General features: G+C 36.1%; 1 protein-coding gene across 1 annotated transcript in view; it reads right to left on the bottom strand.

The window, feature by feature from the left end:
• Nucleotides 1-25,559, bottom strand: part of SKAP1 (src kinase associated phosphoprotein 1) — a 268,220-nt gene that overhangs the window by 191,407 nt on the left and 51,254 nt on the right. Inside the window, exon 4 of the mRNA XM_044250249.1 lies at nt 10,869-10,985. Coding sequence (XP_044106184.1) covers nt 10,869-10,985 — 117 coding nt within the window. The remainder of the gene's footprint in view (nt 1-10,868; nt 10,986-25,559) is intronic.

The raw sequence follows: 25,559 nt of genomic DNA, 5'->3' as shown, positions 1-25,559 counted from the left end.
ATCGCTATATTTGATAATTAATTAAATGAGATATTAGTAAGAATGATGTGAATTCATTAGAAGGGCTAGATTAGATAACTCAAGTGATTTTTTTCCCCTAAGCTGTGACAATCTCTAGGCCCAACTGTGTTCTTGGGCATTCATAAATGTCTTTCAATGACGATAATGATCATCTATAGAGAGGAGAGCTTGTGATCTAAGTTAACCCTATGTTTTGTTGATAACAAAAAATCCAAGTATTACTATGCAATAACTTAATTATAAAATTAACCAGACAACAATGATGCTTATCTTTCAGAGCATTGTACTAAAATATAATGTATGCTATACCCTAATAATTTATAGAAATGGATTTCTAAGTTGAATAAAGGCTTCTATAAGTGAAAACTTTCCACGAAGGAAAAATTCCCCTATAAATCCTAATTTTAGGGACGCCTGGGTGGCGCAGTTGGTTAAACGACTGCCTCCGGCTCAGGGCGTGATCCTGGAGTCCCGGGATCGAGTCCCACATCAGGCTCCCAGCTCCATGGGGAGTCTGCTTCGCTCTCTGACCTTCTCCTCGCTCATTCTCTCTCTCACTGTCTCTCTCAAATAAATAAAATAAAACCTTAAAAAAAAAAAATTAAAAAAAAAATTTAAATCCTAATTTTACAAGCCTGAGCAACTACTCCATATAATCCTTCTTTCCCACTAGACTAGTGTGTCTGGGTGTAAGCTATGTAGGGCCCAACATAAAAAAGGCTGCCACTCAAAGTCAGAAACATAGTCAAGAGCTTAAGTATAATATAGTTTGTGAATTCAACAACCTTCACCTAACAGAACACAATATTCTAGATTAACAGGTGTTTCCATGTTGTTTTATTATTTATTTTTTATTTTAAAAAATTTTATTTATTTATTTGACAGACAGAGATCACAAGTAGGCAGAGAGAGGGGGGAAGCAGGCTCCCTGCTGAGCAGAGAGCCCAATGCAGGGCTCAATCCCAGGACCCTGGGATCATGACCTGAGCCAAAGGCAGAGGCTTTAACCCACTGAGCCACTCAGGCACCCCTCCACAGTGTTTTAAACAGCATAACTAACATTCTAACATTCACTTTTTGCTTGAAAAGTCAGAGTTCTATGATAGGCCAAAGAATTTATGGATAGCAGAAAAATAAAGATCACCAAATTACCATTCGAAAAAACAAATCACCATTAAAAATATATATATATATCTCCACATATATATAGAGAGAGTACTGAGAATATGGAATTCCTGAACTTTAGAAATGATTGCTCTAGGTAAGATAGCTAACCCTCTGGTGATTTGGTGTTCATCTATACGGCAGATGCTATGTTTAACTAGAATGCATTTGTAGATTCTAAGAACAAGGTAATTAAGCATGGTATATAAGACTTTCTAATAAACAGCACACAAGATATATAAACCCTCCCCACCTCTGATTGATTTATATATCAATCAGATAAATATGTTACATTAACAACCAAAACACCGCATATCATTTTACCACCACTGTAATGACCACACTAACATCTTCAATAATCATATATTAGAACTTCCACATTACCATTAACCTTGTTGACTACTTTAGAATTTGGAGAGAAACAACGAATACTCGAGGCAGAATGAAAAACTTAATCTCATTTGCCAAGTCACTCACTTAAAAGTCAACTATTTGCACTTAAAAATGGCCACAGTTATTTCACTACTAATTATAGTGGAAGCTCAATAAAGGTTTGACCTTTCAGAGAATGGACTTCAGCCCATACTCCCAGTCTGGAATAGACTTCTAAAAACACTTAGGCCATGGCTCAGGCCAAATATTATTTTGACTTTCTTCCAAACCACTGCAAGTCCAACCAAGTGTTGTTGTGGGTTTTTTTTCCCCCCTGCAAACTCTGACCCTGATAATCACCACTTGATTATTTATTGTATACTTTGTTGTGGGGGTGTCTAATCTTCTCTCTTCAACTAGATTATTTACTCACTAGAAAGGCATCATATCCTATTCCTCTTCATATCCCCCACACAGCTTCTAAACTCATGAATGAATAAAAGCATCCAATATAGATATTCCATAGCTAACTCTTCATTAGCAGTATATTAAAATCTATACCACGGACAAAAAGGCCAAAAAAGCTAACTAATTAGTTATATGTCAGATCAATTCAGGGACTTATTGTATGTCACTCGTAGTTATAATTGTTAGCATTTTTGCAACCCTTTGAAAATTTTTTTACAAGATTTTATTTATTTATTTATTTTTATTTATTTTTTTTTTTAAGATTTTATTTATTTATTTGTCAGAGAGAGAGGGAGAGTGAGCACAGGCAGGCAGAGAGGCAGGCAGAGAGAGAAGCAGGCTCCCTGCCGAGCAAGGAGCCCGATGTGGGACTCGATCCCAGGACGCTGGGATCATGACCTGAGCCGAAGGCAGCTGCTTAACCAACTGAGCCACCCAGGCATCCCTACAAGATTTTATTTATTTATTTGACAGAGATCATAAGCAGGCAGAGAGGCAGGCTCCCCGCTGAGTAGAGAGCCCGATGCAGGGCTCCACCCAGGTGCCCCTGAAATTCTTTATAAAACATACTACTCCCAAATCATTCTTGGAAAAGAATACATTGATGAAAATACATTGACTAGAGAGACATATGTACCTGAAGAACCTGAATGAAACTTGCAAGAAATAGTTTAAGAGACATGACCAGGCCTCCTGCAAAGTTGTTTGGGTTTGCACTCAAAGAGTGTGTAGAGATCATGCAGGTGAGGGAAGGTATACAGTGTGAGCCTGGGAAGGCCTCTCCCAGGGCAGCAGTCTTGGTTACCATACTGGCTCTGTCTTGCTAGATAGAGGGCCTAATCATTAGCCTCTTTAAAACATACTTTCCTCTTCGGTAAAACAGAGATTAGATAGATGATTACCAAGTAGTCTCCTCCAGATCTAAAATGCCATGATTCTATGTAAAAAAAAAAAAAAAAAACAAAAAAACCTTGGGTTCAATTTGTAGAGTACATTCTAGTGAAAGAAACATTATGGAAGATATCCAGCCATCAACGCATGAGAGACTGCTTTCCTGGGTACTGGACGGAAGGTTAGAGTTTAAACATGCACCGACAGCCCAATGTGCCAGGCTGAAGAATGAAAAATGGGTAGTTCATAGACAGATAATTGTTATTGTTTTTTTATTCTTCACAAAACATGTATAATCCTTGGTAATCATTTGTTTAAGTTATATAAATTACTGTCAACTTTGAGACCCAGTTTGTCATCCTCATCTGTGATTTATACCAGACTATATAAACGACATGATGTCTTCGATCTAATAAGACATTTATCTTCATGAAGGAGGCCACTGCGATCCTGAGTGACAGCTCACTTACCCTTATCACAGTTAACTCACCATCGGTCCTTAATTTCTCCCAATGATCTGAAATCTGATGGACTCACCTGAAGCCAACAGAAACTTGTTCGGAAGTCTGACATGCTTATGAAAGTATGTTTTATGGTAGAATTTGTTCTTTGCCCCCAAAAGCGCAGACATGGAAAGGAATAAGTTTTGTGTTCTTTTGCAGTGTGCACTGTAGACACACACACACACATAAACTCCATCAGGGTTGACAGGAGTCATGTGCCTTTACTAAAGAAAAATATTCCTGTGAGCAACAGAGATGAAAGCAACTGTTTGAAGAATACAAAGGAAATGAGAGAAATGCTTGTTTGAATGCATGAACGTATGCACACGTTTGTTGTGTATTCATAAATGGAGAGAGACCATTTTGAGTCACATTTGTTATCTCCGTTTCTACTAAAAACTCTAAATATCTTCATATAGTTTATGTGCTTGAAAACACACACACACAAAGGGGCGCCTGGGTGACTCAGGTGGTTAAGTATCTGACTCTTAACTTTGGCTCAGATCACAAGCTCAGGGTCTTGGGCCGGAGCCCCATGTCCGGCTCTGCACTCAGTACAGAGCCTGCTTGTCCCTCTCCCTCTGCTCCTCCCTGTACTCGCAGACGCAGTTGCGCCCTCTCTCAATTTAATTAATTATTAATTAATAAAATCTTCTACACGTACACACAAAGTAGTGGGCTTGACCCTATCAGTGAGAGGGAAGTAAACAGCTTGTTTTTAGCCCATTAATTCTCCCCACCTATTACCCTACCGGTGACTGAGCCTACAATAGGTTTCTAACATTCCAAGTAAAGCTGCCCTCAAATATGCACATTTTCCTCCAAAGTCATCAGCAGGATGTGGCCCAAGATTTACCTGATTGGTAAGGTCACTTACCACGAACCACTGCATCGTTAATTCACATACCTCAGTAAACACTGTAAGACGTGCAGTTTATTTATCCTGTGAAACAACGTAATTTATACTCTAAACTCAGGCCTTATACATGACTCGGAGCAATGTGGGTCTCCAACTGGCTTGTGAACAGACATCTTTTATACTCCTTGAGTAGAAGAAAGTCAGTTGGGGGTGCTATGGGTAGACCAGCTTAATAAATGGAAGTTCTAGGGATAGGATTTTGGCTCAATAAGAGGAAGCCTTTTAAAACAAATTACAGCTCTTTGTAAGTATCTAATAACAAGACCTTGAAAATGTAAAGCAAAGTACAGAAAAATGGATACATCGACAACTATAATTGGAGATTTTAACACGAACTTCTCCGCATTTAAAAGAAAAGCCAGGATATAAAAAATTTGAAGAGCACTATTTAAAAGTATAAAATAAATAAAAAGTAAGAAAACTAAAACCTGTTAAGAGGTGTGTTCAATAAATATTTCTGGGAACCACACAGCACCTAAGCATAAATTGATCATTACTAGGCCACAAAAAAAGTCTCAACAAAGTCCAAAGAATCTAAGTGACATAGACTATGTTCTTACACTATCATGTAATAAAAATTAAGTCAAAATAGAAAAGAAGGTTTAAAAATCCCTAGAACCTAAAAACAAACCAAAATAAAAACCAGGAACACACACACATGCACACACACACAAGTGCTTCTAAATAATGCATAGGTTAAAAAGCCTATCATCGAAGGAATTACAAAACACATGGAATGGAATTGCAAATTCTAATGAAAGTAGGTACGTATCAAATTTTGAAGGATGCAGTTAAAGTGGTATTTAGAGGTTAGTTTTTAGCTTTGAAAACATTCATTTTTTCAAATGAATGTTATACCCGGTAGAATAAAAACAATAGGGAGAATGAGATGTAAAGCCCATAAAAATGGGTTTTTCAGAGGAAAAACATCCAGCTAACCAAAGCTTTACACAAAGCAGCAGGCTTGTAATCTATTGGAACCCTTCCTCCACCACCACCCCCCCCCAACTCGTGGATTTGGTCAAGTCACTGAATTTCTCTAAGCTTCAGTTTTTTAACCTGTAAACAGTGGCGATAATGGAACTTTCTTTTCTGAGCCAGTTCAAGAATTAAATGAGATAATCCACAAAAAACATTTAGTGCAGCATAGTAAATGCTCCATAAATGATTCCTCTTACAATCATCCTTTCCAACTTTCAGAATGCATGATTCTAACTTTGGTACAGTGAAATTTAAGACAAATATGAATTCCAACCAAAAAAAGTCTAATCAGTAAAATCTAATTAATAAATTAAGCCTTCATTTTTAATCCTACAATACTAATGTAGATGTGTTTAAAATACATTCTTCCCTTCATTAAGGAATATATTAAAATAGTATTTTCTTCCTATTATTATTATAAAAATGAAACACACAAGGATCAACAAAAGCTAGTCTATTGTTATCATAATATCAAACCCAAAAATTGACTTCTATTTCAGAACTAAAATGAAAGCAGAGAAATGTAAAAAAAAAAAGGGGCTTAAACTAAAGCTGTGAAAAACTAATTCTCTTTATTTTCAAAATATTCTATATGTCTTTTAATTTAATGTACCTTACAGAAAAGACATGGAGTTGAAAATGACCACTATTTGTATATTTACTGGGTCTGTAATTCCTTTTAAATCAAGTAGCATATAATAAATTGATCAAAACCAGTCTTTCCCTTACTCATTATTACTCTTCTCCAAAAATGGTTAGAGGTCTTTAACATTCCCAGTTCTATCTTTCATTTCACTGGAGAATAAGAACCATCTCAAACCTTTGACAACCTGATGTAAAAATAAATTCTAAGAACATTTTTCTCACTTCTTCCCAGATTTATTTGTCCAATATTCATTCATTACTTTTTCTTTAATTAGAATGTAATAATATATATTACATGATAAATAATACAATGTTACATATTCTAGGTTTCTTCTCCTAGAAAATAACTTCATTTTATCTTTTTCTTCCAGAAGGAGTCACTATAACCTGTTTATAGAACTCTTTCCCCAACCCATCTTTTAAAAATGTATGTAGACCCATCTTCTAAAAATGTACACTAATGAGATAAGTTTATAAGCACATTAAAATCCATTGTATATTTTGGACAGTGAAAGCAGACCTTGAACTGCACAGTTGGCTGGCTTTTGTACAGTAATTGTATCCAGTGTTTCATACTGCACTTTTTTTCCTTTAATATGGTAGAAACTATGCCTCCTTGGGTTTAGAAATCTGCATGTTATTACTTGTTAGCCAATTTTCATTCCCCATGGTGGGGCTATGCTCTCGCTTGTGGGTCTCTCTCTACAGGGTATACAGCCTGCTGTTCCCAGATTGAGGGCATTTGCAAAGCAAAAGGAGAAGAAATTGGGATTAGGTAGCAACATGCTCTCATTTTTATGCATGGGTTAGCCTGTAACCTTGGTGTTCATTTTTTGTAGTGCACCTGGCCGGGCTTCTATATGCTTCTAGGGCTCTTGTAGTCTTCACAAAAGCATGATACAAACACGACACGCACCGTGGTTATTGCTTCTCACACTGAAGTTACGGGTGGACGGGTCAGACCATGTGTCCTTTTATAATTGTACATTTAGGACTCTGTTGTGGCTGAGGTGGAGTGCAACAATGCTGAAATATTGTAAACAGTAACCTTTCATTTTTCTAATAAAGATAAAATTCTGAAAGTCTAAAATAACTGTCACTACAAAAAAAAATTTAAGAATATCTTTTCTTCCTTAGCTATCCCACTAGCAAGTGAAGACACTGACTTTATATCTGTTCATTTGTCTACTTATTAATAGTGTTTTTGCAGTGAGATGGTAGGCTCCACGAGGACAGGAACTGGGACTGATTTTTTACTGCATATTTCACTTACTGCTTAGCAGCACAGTGTCTTGCTATTACTCTGTAATCTCTAAATAAGTATGTGTTAAAATAATAAGTATCATATGAAGTGTTACTGTTGTTCTCAGTAATGGTAAAATCTAGTGGAACAGAATAGAATGTCTACTGAAATTTTTAACATCTTTATAACCTTTTCCTCAGTTGTATAGGATATGTACTTATCACTACTTTTTTTTAAAAAGATTTTATTTATGTATTTGACAGACAGAGATCACAAGTAGGCAGAGAGGCAGGCAGAGAGAGGAGGAATCAGGCTCCCTGCAGAGCAGAGAGCCCAATGCAGGGCTCGATCCCAGGACCTTGAGATCATGACCTTAGCCGAAGGCAGAGGCTTTAACCCACTGAGCCACCCAGGCACCCCATATCACTACTTTTTAGGGCAAGGAAACAAACATTTATCACACCCACTAGGCATCAGGCACTCAGGTACTGGGCTAGTTTCAATGTTTTGCTGAAACTCATATTTAAATAGTATCTCCCTTTCTCTCTTTTCCCCCTCTTGTTTGTTTGTTTCTTAAATTCCACGTATGAGTGAAATCATATGGTAGTTGTCTTTCTCTGACTGACTCCTTTGCTGAGCATAAAACTCTCTACCTCCAACCATGTCGTGGCACATGGCAAGAAAAAGAGAGAGAGAATCAAACCAAGAAACAGACTCTTACCTACAGAGAACAGATGGTTACCAGAAGGGAAGTGGAAGGGGCATGTGTAAAGTAGGTGAAGGGGATTAAGGGGTGCACCTGTCATGATGAGCAGTCCGTGCTGTAGGGAAGTGTTGAACCAGTACATTGTACACCCAAAAGTAATATTACAGTGCATGTTAACTAACCAGAATTTAAATGAAACTTTAAAAAGGGAAACTAAATAAAATGAATGAATAAATAAAATACTTTGTAAAAATAAACATCATCCTACAATCAAATTTTTAACACATGAACAATCTATTCCTGTCTATCGTTGACTGTGTCAACTTTGAGAATTCCTCTAACTTTTATACATAAAACTAAAAATTAAATCTATGAAATAAGAATTTAATATTACTGATCTAGTTAGCTCCTCTCTTATGAGGAACCATAATGGAGCAGAGTTTCTACCTTGGAATATTCTAGAGACTAGACTTTCCTCTTTCAACACTGTATTTTTTTTTTTAATTTCAACTCTTTTTAATGAAAATACTTTTAAGCAAACTATATATCTGTATAGTCTTTTTTTTTTAATATCTGTATAGTCTTAACCAAAATGTCTGGAACATGAATCCATCTTCTCTGATAATCTGGATAAGGATAGTGATAAAGACAGTAGGGTGGTTAAGAGCAGAGGTTCCAAAGCTAGACTGAGTCATTACAAATCCTGGCACTACTGTGTACTAACTGTATGATCTTAGATCAGTTAACTTCCTGGGTCTCCATTTCCTTCTCTGTAAAATGAGGATAATCCTACTATCTACCTCTTCGGGCTATTCTCATGATTAAATGATGACAGATGCACAGTACTTAGAACACAGGTGCAGGTACATAGTAAGTGCTTACTAAAGGCTAGCTGAAAAGTTTTACTTTATTAAAGGTACTGAGCTCTTAGTTTCTCTCTACAATATGATATGGCCCCAGAGTGCTATGTTTTTGAGTTCCCATACAAATTTTTTTTGTTTACCAATTTTGTGTCCTGCATAAATTTTTAGTTGTGTTCCTGGGTCTCACCTCTATACTATTTGTTAATTGATGTCTCTAAAGTGCCTTTTCTTCTAAATGTGATGTTTTATCCTACTATGGTTTCGAGAAATCAAACCACTGTCATGGTTAGAAATGTGTAAAAAGAGGAATCTCCAGTGAAGACCTCAGGGGCTTTCCCAAGGCTAAATTACGAAAGTGTTAACACCACACTCAGGAACACCCATTTCCACTTAGAGGTCCTTCTGGCTTACTGATTGTGTTCTCAGCTGTGTCTGGGAAAGCTGGAAATACCAAATAAGTGACCTATGGATTAATGAGGTAGTATTGTTCTAATTCTGTCAGGCATTGGATTAATCAAAAACAAATGAAAGGTTGGTTTTGCCCTGTTAATTTTCTAAAGTTATTAATAAACTACCAGTGTAATCATTAAGCTTGTAATCCAAACAATGTTTTTAGTGTACACTTGAGTCAATATACAGATCCTAAACTGCAAGGCCCAGTTTCTAAAAAAGCTCAGACCAAATAAAATGTTTCTGTATGACTGAATCCATAGTTCTGATGTGGACGTTATTAATGCAATGAAAGTGAGAAAACCTGGTTTGCCAAAAAGGCTAAATGAAATAAGAATTAATGGATGAGTGGACTAATATTACACTATATGCTAATGGAATTTAAATAAAAACTTAAGAAAAAAAAGAATTAGTGGATAAGTTAAAAAGAGAAAAATATTAGGGATTATGAACTCCTGGAAAATGCCAAAGTCACAGGGAAATTTGAAAGAAAAATAAATTGAGTGATTGCAGGCCAATAAAGAGAAATAAGGAATAGTTTACCAGCTCTACTCCCAATCCCTAAGTGAATAATATGTTCCAATTTAATATTCAGCTTAGTAGCGTGTCTACCTTTTTTCCCCACCGAAAAGGCACAAGAGAGACTCTGGTAAGATAACCGTGTGCATCAGTGATGATCAAACCGTCTGTTCAAGTGGCCAGATGCCAGAAGAGACACAGTGAACCCCCACCCTTGGGATATCTGAGCCTGAGCCAGAAACTGGCAGACACCTAGCCAAAAATTTTATATTCATGTATCTTAAAAATTCATACACATTTTACACCCCAGTTCTATTACATACCGATGTGTTTTTAATATAAAAGTAATGTTTATAACAGTTGAATTATTTAACTCCTCCCATTCTCAAATCTTCAAGTAAAATTAATGCTCCAGGAAGATTTACGTTGTGGTTCTTGTGGCTTCCCTTTCTTCTTGAACAACATCAGTATGGTCAGAGAGGGATATGGGAGAAGCATAGATAAAAATCATATCTTCGGAGCACTTGGGTAGCTCAGTGGGTTGAACCTCTGCCTTCAGCTCAGGTAATGATCTCAGGGTCCTGGGATCGAGCCTGCTTACCCCTCTCTCTCTCTGCCTGCCTCTCTGCCTACTTGTGATCTTTGTCTGTCAAGTAAATAAATAAATAAAATCTTTAAAAACAAATCTTATTATGATATGATGAGCTCAAGGGCCTCAAATAATCCACAATAAGTCAATAATCCAATAATCACTAAATGAAACTCTGATTCTCATGCAACTCTGTGAAACTAAGAAATCTGAAAGATGGTGAACTGGGCCCTGCCATCTTAAGATGTTCTCTTAGCTTTTGAGCTACAGTTCTTAAAAAAAGATCAATAATGATGTCTTCCTGCTCCAGTATAGAATTAGTGTTTCCCTAAATACATTAGCTTCAGAAGTATTGAATTACCTAGAAGGATCAGCACCACAATGAAACAAATTGTTGTTTTTGCAAACTAGCGATAACCAATACAGAAAACCTACTGAAGTTCACATGGTTCAACATGACAAAAGGCAAAAACACCAAGACAAAAAGTAACAAAGCAGCGTGATCAACCCAAAATCCAGGAAGATGACACTCACCCTCATCCTGATAATCAGGCAAAAAAGGTGCATCCGATGTGAGAGAAGGGCCATGAGTTCCACTCTGATTATCATCGGAGCTGTCCTGCCCAAGGTAACTTTCAGCTTGGTCTCCCCCTAAGGGACAAAGAAGAAAGAAAACAAGGTCATACATTGGATATCTTTATAAAGGTCTTTGTCGATGTCTTCTGATATTCATCCTTGCCCTCCTCTGAAAGATAAATCTTTTACTTGGTGGACATGGCCGCTATCCATTAACATATGAGACACAGATGAATAAGAACCAACTTACCTAGATGGGAAATTTTCCAGTCAGCTAACTAACTAGAACTTAGAAACTGTTGCCATAGAGTGGGGACACCTCTTGCCACCCAGAGAAACTTTCCATCGTACTTAAAATGAAAGCACAACTATATATATATATATATATATATATATATATATATATACACACACACACACACATATTCATAAATATTGGCTTCCATTAATTGCAACCTTTATCCTGAATGCCTGTTTCTCTTTATATTGCCAAATGGAACAGAATAAATCATACAAAGGGTTAAACTATACATCATACAATGTAACAGGTCAATATTCTTTCCTTCTCTGAAAACTGAGAGACTTAAAAACAGAGAGAACCTAGACTTTGCTGGATTCTATTCCAATTTAAATCACTACTTGTTTTGCAATCTTAAGAAATTCTCTCTTTATAATTCTAGTTTACAGCCTATGCAACCAACCCCTTAGGAATTCTAAAAGCCCTAAGAAGGTAATATTTGTTCTGTAAAATGGCTTTGATGAAAGGTAATGTATATGCAACACTGAATTATGCAATTAAAACAATGCTAATCCCTTTTGGGTGTTTTCAACATACATTGGATTATATTTTGTAGAAGTGGCCCATGCTATTATGATACTTTAAAAGGTTCAGACGGAAGATGTTCGATCATTCAGAAACCGGAAGAAAAGGCTCTGCATTGCAAATGGCTTTCCTTAAAATCCCCCAAACAGAGGTACAGTCTGCTGATAAAAGGACACCAACAGCTGCTCAGTTCATTTCACAAACATGAAAAGGGGATTTTCAACTGAATTTAATATTATCTCAAATACTAATTTCCAAAGGAAATCACCAATGCTAATCTCAGTAAACACTGTCGAGTTTTGGCCCTGGATTTCAACGAGGGAGCAGTGAAACCAAACAACCTACATAGAATCTGTATTGCTTCACTTTAAAGGTTTATTTCCTACAATTAAACTGGAAGGATAGGGAGGATATAAAATGATAAAAAGAGAATAGCTGTAGCCTTCTCTTTCCATAAATTAGAAGATGATAGCTAGTCTCTTCTGTGAACGCTCGATGGTAGGTAGCTTGTCTGTCCATCTGACTTGAGCTCCTGCAGATACAGGGCTCTAGGAATAAAGTATGGACTTGATTGTGGAAAAGAAAAGTGAAAAACAACAACAACAACAACAAACAACAACCTCACAGAAGTGTTGGCCAGAGCCAGAACAAATCCTCTCCTTTATTAGGGCTACAGATCAGGATACAAAGCTTATTACAGTTATGCTTATAGTATTGCTGTGAAATTTCCCTTATAGCCAGAAAAATTCTCAAATACTGGACTGAGGGTTAAAGTACTGAAATTTTACATCAGTGGAATTTGCAAATCCACTGAAATTCTATTACCAAGCGGACCGCTTGGCAGGTAACCTGAAAGTGAGCTGTGAGGTTAAAGGAATTTTAAAATTGTGAGCCAAGCCGAAATCTATTTTTAAAAAAAAGAAGTAGTTTGGGTTACCAAACAAAATTTAACATTTGTAGGTATACTGAACATTATTTATCAACTGTCATTCTAGACTCAAGCTTTTCTGCTTGCTTCAGAAATTTGACAAAGTTACTCTTACGTTTTCTAGCATTCCAGGCTTTAAAAAAAAAAAAGCCAATCAAGTGGGACTTTGTTTTGTTGTATTTTAATGAACATTTTTTTAAATGAACATTTTATTTTGGAATAATTTTAGATTTATTGAAAGCATTACAAAGATAGTACAGATGGTTTCCACATACCCTTCACTCAATTTCCCCCAACTTCTTACATAACTAGGGTATTTCTGTCAAAACCAAGAAATTAACATTGCTACACTGCTATTAAATAAATTATAGACTTTATTTGGATGTCACCAGTTTTCCCACTAAGGTCCTTTTTCTCTCTTTTTTCTTTTTTTAAAATTTAAATCTAATTAGCCAACATACAGTCATTAGTCACTACATCATTAGTTTCAGATGTAGTATCCTTTTTCTGACCCGGGATCCAATTCAATTGCCTTCAGAGTTTTCATTTTAAAAATCTCAACCAAAATACCAAATACCTGCCTGGATTTCGCATTTGATCTATTGGCTTCAGATGGAAAAGTCACTTCTGTGTTTTCCCTAGGGTTTCTGAACACAGTTACCAAAGGTGGGCTTTTAATAGTCGTCCCCGTGCCAAATGTAAGACCGTGCCTTTGTAAAGTATACAACAACAAAGGTATACAACTCAATGCAGCAAAAACAGAGCCTGGGTTAGTACTAAAAATGGTTGTGGTGGGGGAAACGTTTAAAAATACGTTTTACATCCAAGCGTAATTTGTTCCTGATGATGGAAATGTTGCTATAAGTGTTTTTAGTGTCACATCGAGTGGCCCAACTCCCTTGGGCACATGCAGAAAAAAGCCTATAACACTATATAAATAGATACTCCCGTGTAATTAAAATGATTATAACTACTCGAGATGCATGGGTGAAAAGTTTTATAGGAGAACCAGCAATTACTGTGGTCATTTTGGATTTGTTTAAGTTTAGAACATCATTTTTCCTTAGAACACAACCGCACGTGATCGCTGGATTCATCTGCAGCTCTGAGAATCACAGTTCCAGGCGACTACGACCGTCGTCCGGTGGGATCAGACATAAATGATCACAAACTATAGTGACAGACACTTCCATTCAGCAGCTCTGCAATTAGGGCTTCGAACTCCATTGCTTAGAGTGGCTTTCTCACAAGCAAGACCCCTTGCCACTAGAGACACACTTTCCCATTGCAACTTGCTCAGAATCAATATATTTCTATACAGATATATATTCTAACACACAATATCTCCATTAATCACATCTACTACCTCCAGTCCCTTTTCTTTGTATTTCTAAACAAGATCTTGGGAAACTATATCAAGGGTTCATCTGCTATTAGCTGGTAATTTGCTCCTCTATCCTAAGCATCCTAAGAATTGGGCGCTAGATACACTCCTTAGTATATTCAAGGGTAAGTTCTCCACTGAATATGGTGCTGAGGGGCCTATAAGGGGGATGATTTCTCTATTGTTCTTTCCTGAGAATCAAACTCAATTTCATTCATGCCCCGTAGAATGATAAGTTGTGAATTTCTGAGGTTTGGAGCAGAAATATAAAGCAGCTTTGTGTCAGGTGTGAGGTAATTATTTGCTAGGGTTTCTGTGCTATTTGTTTTTATTCCCAGTGTTTTCATTAACAGTTAATGAGTTTTCCCCCTTAATTCTGAAACAATAGCTTGGCCACTAGAAGTTGGCCTTTTTTTTCTGCCATGGATTCAACCAGCTGTTGCTGCTCCATAAACTTTATGGAGAAGTGAATTAAACTGCTAAAAACTTTCATTTCCTAATTCAATTCCAAATAAAACAGGGAGGGGGGAAAATGAACCATGATGATATTCCCCTTCTAGCTATTTTGACTCACAGCAAACCCATCTGATTCTGAACTTACAGGTACTATTTGGGGACAAAAACAGGCCATAATGACAACTTTACCAAAGAAATGAAAAAAAAAAAAAGAAAAAAGAAAAGAAAAGATGGAAAGCAGCTTAATCATAAAAAGTAACACAACAGGGGCGCCTGGGTGGCTCAGTGGGTAAAAGCCTCTGCCTTCGGCTCAGGTCATGATCCCAGGGTCCTGGGATCGAGCCCTGCATCAAGCCCCACATCAAGTTCTCTGCTCAGCAGGGAGCCTGCCTCCTCCTCTCTCTCTGCCTCCTTGTGATCTCTGTCTGTCAAATACATAAATAAAATCCTTAAAAAAAAAAAAAGTAACACAACAACAGCAAATAGATAAGACATAAATAGATGTTTGCTTATTCGACATATAAAGGCTCAACGGTTTTTTCACATTTGTATGAAGCCATCATCTTTTACTTCTAATTAATTGTGAGCTGTGCTATAAAGACTTTATTCACATCTGCAACCAACTGTTTCTATAGCATAGTTCAAAATTCCCAGGGTTTGTTATTACTTCACCAAGTATCTCAGGATAAAATAAGGAAATCGAAATTAATGTAGAATTATCAGCAATTTTTTGACATTTGTTTTTATTGTTGCTACTGGAACACGTGACTTCTGACTCTTTAATATTTAAAAACCCATGAGACACACAGTTCCCTCTTTAAACTAATAAATTCTATATAAAATGCTATAAATAAAAGTCCCTGATCCAAATCCAGTTAGTTTTCATGCTTGATAGCATTAATATTGCCAGGTTTTCATGGACCAATTTAATAGTAATGCAGTTCCCAAAGCTGAACTAAGGTAAGACTGGAAAAAACTGCAGCGTATTATTCCTTAGTATAACCATTCACCTAAGTTATTGAATATAACACCAACTACAGAAATAGATTGGGTACATATGTGCCCATATATGTGAAATGTTCCTCCCATGTAAATATGTTATGGAGTCCATTTGCAACACCAAAGCTAAAGTTCTGTCAACACTTCTGTTATAAATTAGATAACATTTTGCACATACTCATGCATTAGAAAATGTATAGTGTTTCCCACAGACCATCTTAGAGGCTTCACTGGTTTCTAAATATCCATTTGGATTTGCGTGGTTAGTTCTTGTGATTAATCCATGTATAGTGAAGGTCTCAAATTCTTCTCCATTGTATAGTCTGACTTCCTGCCCATCTCTTTCTCCCCCCTCTTATATCTAGCCATAACTCAATGTATAAATATTCTTTTTTTCCCCTCCAAGGCCCTGGCAGTAAGTATAATAGTACTGAATGTCATTAAGTCTACAGAACAAATGATAGCCCAGGTAAAGAAAGTTTCCATTTATCATTCTTTTAAAAAGTTGCTCCAATAAGATCTCAAATATATATGAAATAAATTGAACCTAAGGTCAAAAAAAAATTTTTTTTAGCTCATGATACTGTTTACTAATTGTACTATTTTTATCATGCAGAGAGTAAAACACTTCCCAAGAACCTTTAGGGTTATCATTTCAGAGAACAGCACAGTCTAAATGATCAGAAATGAAATAAAATTGATTTGATGCTACAACCGAAAGGGTAGCATAGCTTAATAATATTTCCTAAGGAACTACGTTTCTGTCAGTTGGGGGTTGGACAGGAAAATGCCCATGGGAACCAAATGAAAAGTTTTTCCCCCTCTTTCAGAAAAGGGATCCTTTATGATGCAGTTTTTCATTTTGACCAGTAGGGTGGGCTGCAGTGTGTAGCATCACCCTCGTTCTTAAAAAAGAAAGAGAAAAGAAAAAAGGTAGCCACCAAGTGAACCCTTCTGTTCCTACCCCTCCCCCCACCAGCAAACGCTAAGATTTTTAACCCTTCTTAGGTTTCACACAGGGCACACCTACTGGACATTAACAAACTGGAAGGCTGACAGCAACAAATATAAACCAGATAATTGTATATGTGACAACACACACTTCATAAAGCAAATTATAGTCTGTCAGCAATCATTCTGGCTTTATAACAACACATTCCATCTACCACTGTTATTGTTCAACTGGTACTAAAATGGAGCCTACTGAGTTAGAATATTTTCAATAGGAATAAGATTTTGACAGAATTCAAAACATGAAAACTTAAGTATGTGGTCTATATGGATAAATATGCTGACAATAAGTGCATTTATCATATGTCAACCAGGCAATCATAACCTGGAATTATTGGTTCGTAGTTCTGTTTTCCTTGGACCATGGTATTCTCAGTGTTTAATTCTTGTTAGGAAGCTATTAAACTGAATTCTCAACATGTTTTGACTTAGAGGAGAAAGTCAGTTATAGCAATAATAAAAAAATAACAGCTTTACTGAAGTCTTACTGGGTACACGCTCTAGATCAAGACTCTTCGTGTACAATCTCATTTAATTCTCAACATAGTCCTGAGATACATTATTGTCTCAAAGCTGCGGATAAAGACAGTGAGACACAGAGATTACATAACTTAGCCAAAGTCAAGTAAGTGACTCATAAGTTGCAGAGCTAGGCTTCAGCCCCACCTTGTCTAATTACTAAAGTCTAGTTCTAATCCACTGAGCTGTACTGTCTCCAAATCTGTACGCTTTATAAATTATGATCATTACTCAAAGGCAAAGCATACTGAATGACAGCCAGTGACTTAAATTTATGGCATGTGCTATTAATTAGTGTTTTTTCTTTACTTCGGTAAAATAAATCTACAGTCAAAAGTATAAATTATTATAAATAGTAGTAATACTAGTAGTCCCATTAGGTATGGAACTAATCAACAAAGTCAAATGTGGTCAGTGATTTCATGAAGAAGGAGCTGTTCAGTTCACAGGTTCAAATTTACTGTGGTACTATTGTTGTAGTGATTTTTTAAAAAAAAGATTTTATTTATTTATTTGACAGACAGAGATCACAAGTAGGCAGAGAGGCAGGCAGAGAGAGAGGGAGGGGGAACCAGGCTCCCTGCCGAGCAGAGAGCCCAATGCGGGGATCAATCCCAGGACCCTGGGATCATGACCTGAGCCAAAGGCAGAGGCTTTAACCCACTGAGTTACCTAGGTGCCCCATTGTAGTGATTTTTAAAATAACACCTTTCACATGGATTTCATGCTTACAAAATTTAGTAGAAGTTTGGGTTTTGTCAGATTGGTATATTAAATTTTTTCCAGTGCCTTCTGTATGATTTTCTTGGGTCCTGGGTATTTTTGACTCTGCTTCATACAAACTGAGCCAACATACTCCACACTCCAATACAGCTTTGGCCTGACTTCATTAAGGAATGTTCTTCCTTTTGGCACCATCATGGTTTAAGTCTCACATGAGGAAAATGCCTCAGAAAATATATAATTACATGGGGCGTCTGGGTGGTGCAGTTGGTTGAGTGACCCAATTCTTGGTTTCAGCTCAGGTTGAGATCTCAGGATCACGGGATCGATCCCTGCATTGGGCTTGGCACTCAGTGGGGAGTCCACTTGAGATTCTCTCTTCCTCTCCCTCTGCCTCTCCTGCTCATGCTCTCTCTCTCTAAAATAAATAAATCTTTAAGAAATATACATATATAATTACACATGAATGTAGCAATTTTATTACTACTGGTTCATCTTTTTCTGTCCTCCCATCTTTTTTTGTTTTCTTCTCCCAAAAAACAAATTGTAGTAGACTTAAGGCTCCCTTTGAGTCCTGGTGCATTCTAGGACCTATTATGCCCCAATTAGTTTACCAACATCTTTTTAAAATTTTTATTTATTTATTTATTTATTTATTTGACAGACAGAGATCACAAGTAGGCAGAGAGGCAGGCAAAGAGAGATGGGGAAGCAGGCTCCCTGCTGAGCAGAAAGCCCAATGCAGGGCTTGATTCCAGGACCCTGGGATTATGATCTGAGCCAATGACAGAGGCTTTAACCCACTGAGCCACCCAGGTGCCCCTACCAACATCTCTTCTTGAAAGAAACTGTAAGGCCAGTTGGATACATGACCTAAGGGCGCCTGGGTGGCCCAGTCAGTTGAATGCCTGACTTTTGATTTTGGCTCAGGTCATGATCTCTGGGTTGTGGAATGAAGCCCCACACTGGGCACTGAACTCAGGGCAGCATCTGCTTCAAATGCTCTCTCTCCCTCTTCCTCTTTCCCTCCTCCCATTCATGCACTCTTTCTTTTTCTCAAATAAATAAATAAACAAAATCTTAAACACACACAAACACACACACACACACACACACAACTACAGGATCTATAGGCTAAGGGCAGGCATAAGAAAAGTTTTATGGAGGTCCAAAGGGTAAAAATAAAACAATATAGAGTCAAGAATAGATTATGGGTAAGATTAGCAGTCCTGAACACACGAAACAACTTCTAACATCTTGAGGAATGGTAAGTTTTCTTTGTGAATGATATAGACCTCCAGTACCAGGGAGCTGTAATGGCGGACGGTGACAAGATTCAGCCTTCCAGTGACTACCCCACCTCAAACAGGGTTTCCTGTCCAGGTATGAAAACAGCACATAACAACAACATCAACAACCAAAATCTTTCACTATCAACAATTCCACTCAGTGTTTGGCCCCTTTTGGGACAGAAGTTTCGCATGGAAGAGCATTTCCTTATTTCTAAAATTTATTTTTCCTCTTTTATTAGGGTATCACTAACAGGAAAGTACACAAATCTTGAGGATAGTGGTACTGCATTTTAAGTTAAGGAAAATACCTTCTGGAGAGGAACTGTGGCCAAGAGCTGCTGTGGCCTGGTAAGTTTGTGTAAATACATGTCAGATGACAAGGGGATGTTCAAAGACTCACTCTCTTACTCTTCGCCTCACAAGAGTCAGCAGTGACCGGAAGCTTCATTTTGCATATCATATAAATGCCCTCATCCATAACTAAACCATTCCTTTCCTGTATTAGTGATACTCCAGCCATCCTGGTAAATGATAACTATTAAACAAGTTTCTGAGAGAAGTATGTGTTGATGGGAAGTGCAGTGAAAATTTAATGCTTTAAAATTTGGCTCAAGGAACACATTATTTAGCCTCCAAAAATCAAACAAATTCACTGGCTTTCAAGTCCAAAGACTTAACCTACTTACCCACAGAAGTTTTACTTAGAAAACCAAATCTGTATTCAAATTAACCATATAGTACACATTTCTCTCAATATCTTGTGTCCAGAATATGAAAATTCATTAGAAGCAGAATTCCCGAAGCAGATGAATTCTTATGACAAACTTCTCTGTTTGGAAACTATACTCCTTACCTGATTTTCTGTATTGGTCCAGGGATAATTCTCTCTAAAAGAAATTACTTATACTTTTTTTTTTTTCTCAACGTAAGTTCCCAGATCAATGAAGCTTAAAGTGCTCACTTATTTACCAGTTATTTTCTTTGCCATTTACGTAAAATAAGAACTTTACGAGCTTTTAATGACCACATATGGGAAAAAAAAGACTGAGATAGAGTAAGAAAGGTGTTCTTTACTGGTGACCATGGGTGTTATATGATACTACTTTATCATTTATTTTTAAATTCACTTTGAAGTGATAAGTCAACCCAATACACCCACATATGCTGTCCTCAAACACTGGTTTCATATATAAAAATAAATAAATAAGGAGACAAAAAACAAACAAACAAAAAAACAAAAACCAAACCTGAACAGATATGAAACTACCAAATCATGATTCAACTGAAAAAGGCTCACTACTTTGTTAAATGTTGTTTTTTGGTAAGCTGCTTTTTTGCCTCCAGTTGTACTGAGATATCAATGACCTATAACCTTATATTAGTTTTAGGTGTACAACACAGGGATTTGTATATATTGTGAAATGATCACAACAGTAAGTTTAGTCAAAATCCACAACTTCACAAAGCTGCAAGTTTTTTTTTCCTATAATGAGAACTTTTAAGATCTACTCTAGCCAACTTCCATATATATAATACAGTATTGTTAACTATAGTAAACTTCTTTATTAGATTAAAAAAAGTTAAGCATACCCAGAATAAAAATTTCAAACATTTCAAGAAGGTATATAATGAAATATCATCTTCTTTCCCTTCTCTTGGTTCTTCTCTCCAGAGGAAACCACTGTGAGGCTTTTTGGGTATTCTATAAATTTTCTATCTAAATATAACAAGTGTCTGCATTAGTGGTGTTTTTTTTTAAACAAATGTTAGCATTTGTCCAGTTCTGTATTCTGCTTTTCCTCCTATTCATTTATCTTTGAAGTTCTTCCATATCAGCATATATCAATTTATCTCATTTTTCACTTTAACCAATTTTTAGTAAAAAAATAATAATAATAATACATGCATATGGTGAAAATCCAAACAGTACCAAAGGATATAAATAATGAAGTTTCTCTCTTCCACTCATATAGCTAGCCCCCTCAGCAGAGGTTACATGCTTCCAAAAAATAGTCTGTACAAGGTGAGTGTATATACACACAGAAACAAATTGTACTATATGTGTCTAAATTGCCTTTTCACTTAACCATATACCTTGGAGAGCTGCACATGTTACACACATATATATATATTATGTTCTTTTAACCTATATGTAACATTCCAGTAAATGAATGTGACATAATTTACTTAACCAGTCCCCTAATGCTGGACATTCGGGCTGTTTGGAATCTTTGCTATTCCAAACAATATTTGTACATAATATACTGTGTAGAGTATATGCTAGAAAGCATATTCTAGAAAGCAGCAGCATCTGATTCCAATGATCTCTTCCTTCAACTACATGAAATTCAGTTCTTTTTCTTTTGTTTCAATATCATCTACTCCAGAAAAGGGCATTTAGAAAGAACATAAAAGCTGAGAAAATTTAACATTGAAAAGAAAAAAAACCAAGTCTTTTCACTTAAAAAAATATTCTTTTTGACAATTGTTATAAAACAGTGTATTAATTTTAAAGTACACTTGTCCACCCTTTAAAAAAAAAAAAAACCAAACAGTAGATGTATAGGATGTAAAATATTTGAAAAGGTATCAAAGTCAGTAATTAACTTCAAAAGCAACTTGTGTGTATATCCACTTTCCACAGATTAATTTGTATAAAATGTAGCAAATAAGGAAAGGGGGAAAGGCCTAAAGGAAGTCAAGTCACAAAAGCAGCTGTCAAGATTGTTGATGCTAAAAGGTTGGGCTAAAGCCAGAGGCAGGAGTATTCGTCCTGGGTGTATTTCCTGCCATTAAATCCCCAAGACATAGAAAACATTCTGGAAGATTTCTTTATAAAAAGTAGTATAGGTTAGGATATTCTAGGTTCATAACCAACACTTGTGTTTATAAAATATTAGCATTCCAGGAATAGTGATAGAAAGATATTTAACAATAAATTACAAATATTGTAAATTCAGACTTTTTCTTACAGTTGCAAACACATCATAAATTTGGGCTGTGTTTCTTTGTATAAATCCTACTTACGACTGTGCTAAAACCTTTTGGCATGAATGCAAAGAGTATTTTCATAAATAAAACTTGGTAAAATCACTGTACACTCCATTAATTTAAAAACACTCCTCTTCAACTTCAAAGGGAAACCCTTTTCTCCTTTTTTAGTGCAAAAACGGTGTTTCTTTGCTGCTTTAATGGTTTGCTTCTTGTAGCTGTCATAACTACATGCTCCAAGTATGCGATAGTAAGAGACGAGAAGTTAAATGACATCTATGCTTCGATTCAGCATGTCTCAGACATTACAGATCCATGGCTCATGGATCTAACCTCTGAAGTGTCTACCAATAAAAATTCTGAACACACATCCTATAAGTGCCTCACAAATATGTATGTAGCCTTATACTAGGGTTCAGCTGGAATGAATGAATTTTATGGGAGGACATGTGATATATACAGTTTAAGTTCTGTATATGGATTTACTCTCAAAGCCTTACTTTGAAATATAAAAATAATACTTGCTTCCACTTTAGTAAGTGACTACCAGGTGGCAAGTCCTCCTCATGAGTTCATCATCTCACTATAATTCTTTACAACTCCCGATATCTGTAAGGTAGATATGATTAGCAATATTTTGTAGATGAAGAGGTTATGTCACTTGCCATCACTCACATAGTTTGTAAGTAGAGAAGCTGGGATTCAAATTCAGGTCTGATGTCCAAACTCATGCTTTTGCCATTATAAAATATTAAACTTGAAATTTTTGTAAAAGCTAACAATTCTATGTATTTTCTGTCTATGATACATAAGGTATTTTATGTATTAACATACTAGGTCTCCCAGTAGAAATAAAAGGATAACGTCACATATTGTTATTAATCTCAACCTGGATTTCTTTTCCTTTTATCTTTGCATTATGAAGAATTTTAAATGTATACAAAAGTGGACAAAACAGTGTAATAAACTCCCTTGTATACATCATCCATCTTCAACAAGAGTCAATTTATGGTCCATCTTGTCTCATGTAAACCCCCACTCCATTTCTTTCTTTCTCTCCCATAGTATTTTGAATATTGATTATTTTGATACTCAAAATATTATTTTGACTAGCAGATGTCAGACATCTTTTATTTTAACTTTAAATATCACAGTGTGTGTCTTTCCAAGATAAGGAATCTTTAAAAAAATATATATAAGCATAACACCATTGTCACACCTTAAAAATTAACAACAGATTTTTTTAAATTGAAGTATAATTGACACATAATCTTCTATTAATTGCCAGGGTATATAATTGTGATTCAATATTTATATATATTATGAAATGGACCCCAAGGTAAGTCTAGTTAGCATCTGTCACCATAGAAAGTTATGATATTATTGACTCTATTCCCTATGCTGTACCTGACATGCCCAACAATTATGTATTTCATAACTGGAAGTTTGTACCTTTTAATCCCCTTCACTTATTTCACTCACTCTGGTAGCCAACAGTTTGTTTCCTTTATCTATGAGTCTGTCTCTGCTTTTTGTTTGTTCATTTGTTTTTTAGATTCTACATGGAAGTAAAATCACATGGTATTTGTCTCGCTCTAACTTCACTTAGTATAAAACCCTCTAGATCCATCCATGTTGTCATAAATGGCAAGATTTCATTCTTTCTGATGGCTATGTAATATTCTGTTGTATAATATACCTCATCATCTTTATTTTTTTAAGATTTTATTTATTCATTTGAGAGAAAGAGGGAGAGAGCATGAGAGTGCAGGAGCCAGGCGGAGGGACAGTGGGGGAGGGAGAAGCAGACTCCTGGAGGAGCAGGGAGCTCCAGTCAGGGCTTGACCCCAGGACCCTGGGATCAAGACCTGAGACAAAGGCAGACGCTTAACCGACTGAGCCACCCAGGCATCCTGTAGGTTGCCTTTTCTTTTTGTTGATGGTTTCCTTTGCTGTGCAAAAGCTTTTTAGTTTGACATAATCAAAAGTAGATTCTTTTTTTTTTTTAAGATTTTATTTATTTATTTGACAGAGAGAGATCACAAGTAGGCCGAGAGGCAGGCAGAGAGAGAGATAGAGGGAAGCAGGCTCCCTGCTGAGCAGAAAGCCTGATGCGGGACTCGATCCCAGGACCCTGAGATCATGACCTGAGCCGAAGGCAGCGGCTTAACCCACTGAGCCACCCAGGCGCCCTCAAAAGTAGATTCTTAAGATAAAATAAATGTTCACATTTCTAATTCTCTCATAGCTACAACTTGTTACATTTTATCTGACTCAAGATGAAACTGAGGCCCACACATTAGTTGATATGCCTTTTAAATCTCTTTTAATCTATGGTTAATAAGGCTTTAAAATAATAATTTCTTTAGTCACTTTGCATTATTTGCTTTTGCTAAGCTGTATTTTTAGGCATCAGTTTACATTGACAAGGGATATAGGCTTGCCATTTCATAAGATTTTTAAGATTCACACAGTGGAAATTTTTCATGTTTCATGTTTCATACTGGATCATTTTCTCAGAAACTCTCTACACCATTCAGGAAAACACTCAGAAAGCTGGCAAGAAATTTTACTGGTTTATATTTACCACTATCACAAATGTAATTTGAGTGACCTTTGGATAAAAATATATGATTTTGTTATATGTATTTATATATATATGTAAGGTCTTTCTTTAATTTTTTATTTAAATATTATATAATTTGCTTTAGATTCTGGGCCCATGGTGGGCAATTTTTCTAATATTCATGATGATGTTTTTCTAGAAATACATTTTTAATTATAAACATTATACCTTGTAATTCAAATTTGATTAGACTCTGTTGATAATTAACTCATTTTATAAAAAGGGAAACTAAACATAATGAAGTAAATCAGTTTGCTCAATACCATAGAGTTATACTGTCACCGTATCTGAAAGGTAAAACTAATGTGTGTTTAACATCTGATCAGTATCATGTTTTGGGTATCTGATTAATGAAATGGTAAAAGCTCCAAGGTAAAGATTCCAGTGAATTTTCTTTGTAACTTTAAGTGAAACATTAAGGAAAAAAAAGTTCTTAAAGCAAACAGGACTTGAATTGTCAAAGGAATCTATCTCTTATTAAAAAATAAAAATAAAAAGCCTGTCCCAGTTTCTCCAATCCTATTTGAGCTCATTAAAAGAGCTCTTTCATTTATGTTCCTTCCACATTAAAGTAATAAATTATTTGGATTATGTTTTATTTTCCCCATGTTTCATTCTTTATTAATGAAAATCATTCATGAAGGTGACAGTGGACCAATAAGAAAATTTGGGTGGAAATGTGAGGGAAAGAATTGCCATTAACATTGTCATAAATACAATCTACATTTTCTTACTGTCCAGATTCCATGCTAGGACTTACACATGTTACCACCAGTCCTCATAACACCACTGCAACAGACAGTAAAATACAGTGACAGAGAGCATGGGCTTTGAAACTATGAATGAGTATGGAGTTTCTTATTGGGGTCACAAAAATGTTCTGAATCTAGAGAGTGG

This window comes from Neovison vison, chromosome 5, assembly GCF_020171115.1.
Source record: "Neovison vison isolate M4711 chromosome 5, ASM_NN_V1, whole genome shotgun sequence".
Classification (NCBI taxonomy): Eukaryota; Metazoa; Chordata; class Mammalia; order Carnivora; family Mustelidae; genus Neogale; species Neogale vison.
This window is presented reverse-complemented; position numbering and strand designations above follow the sequence as displayed.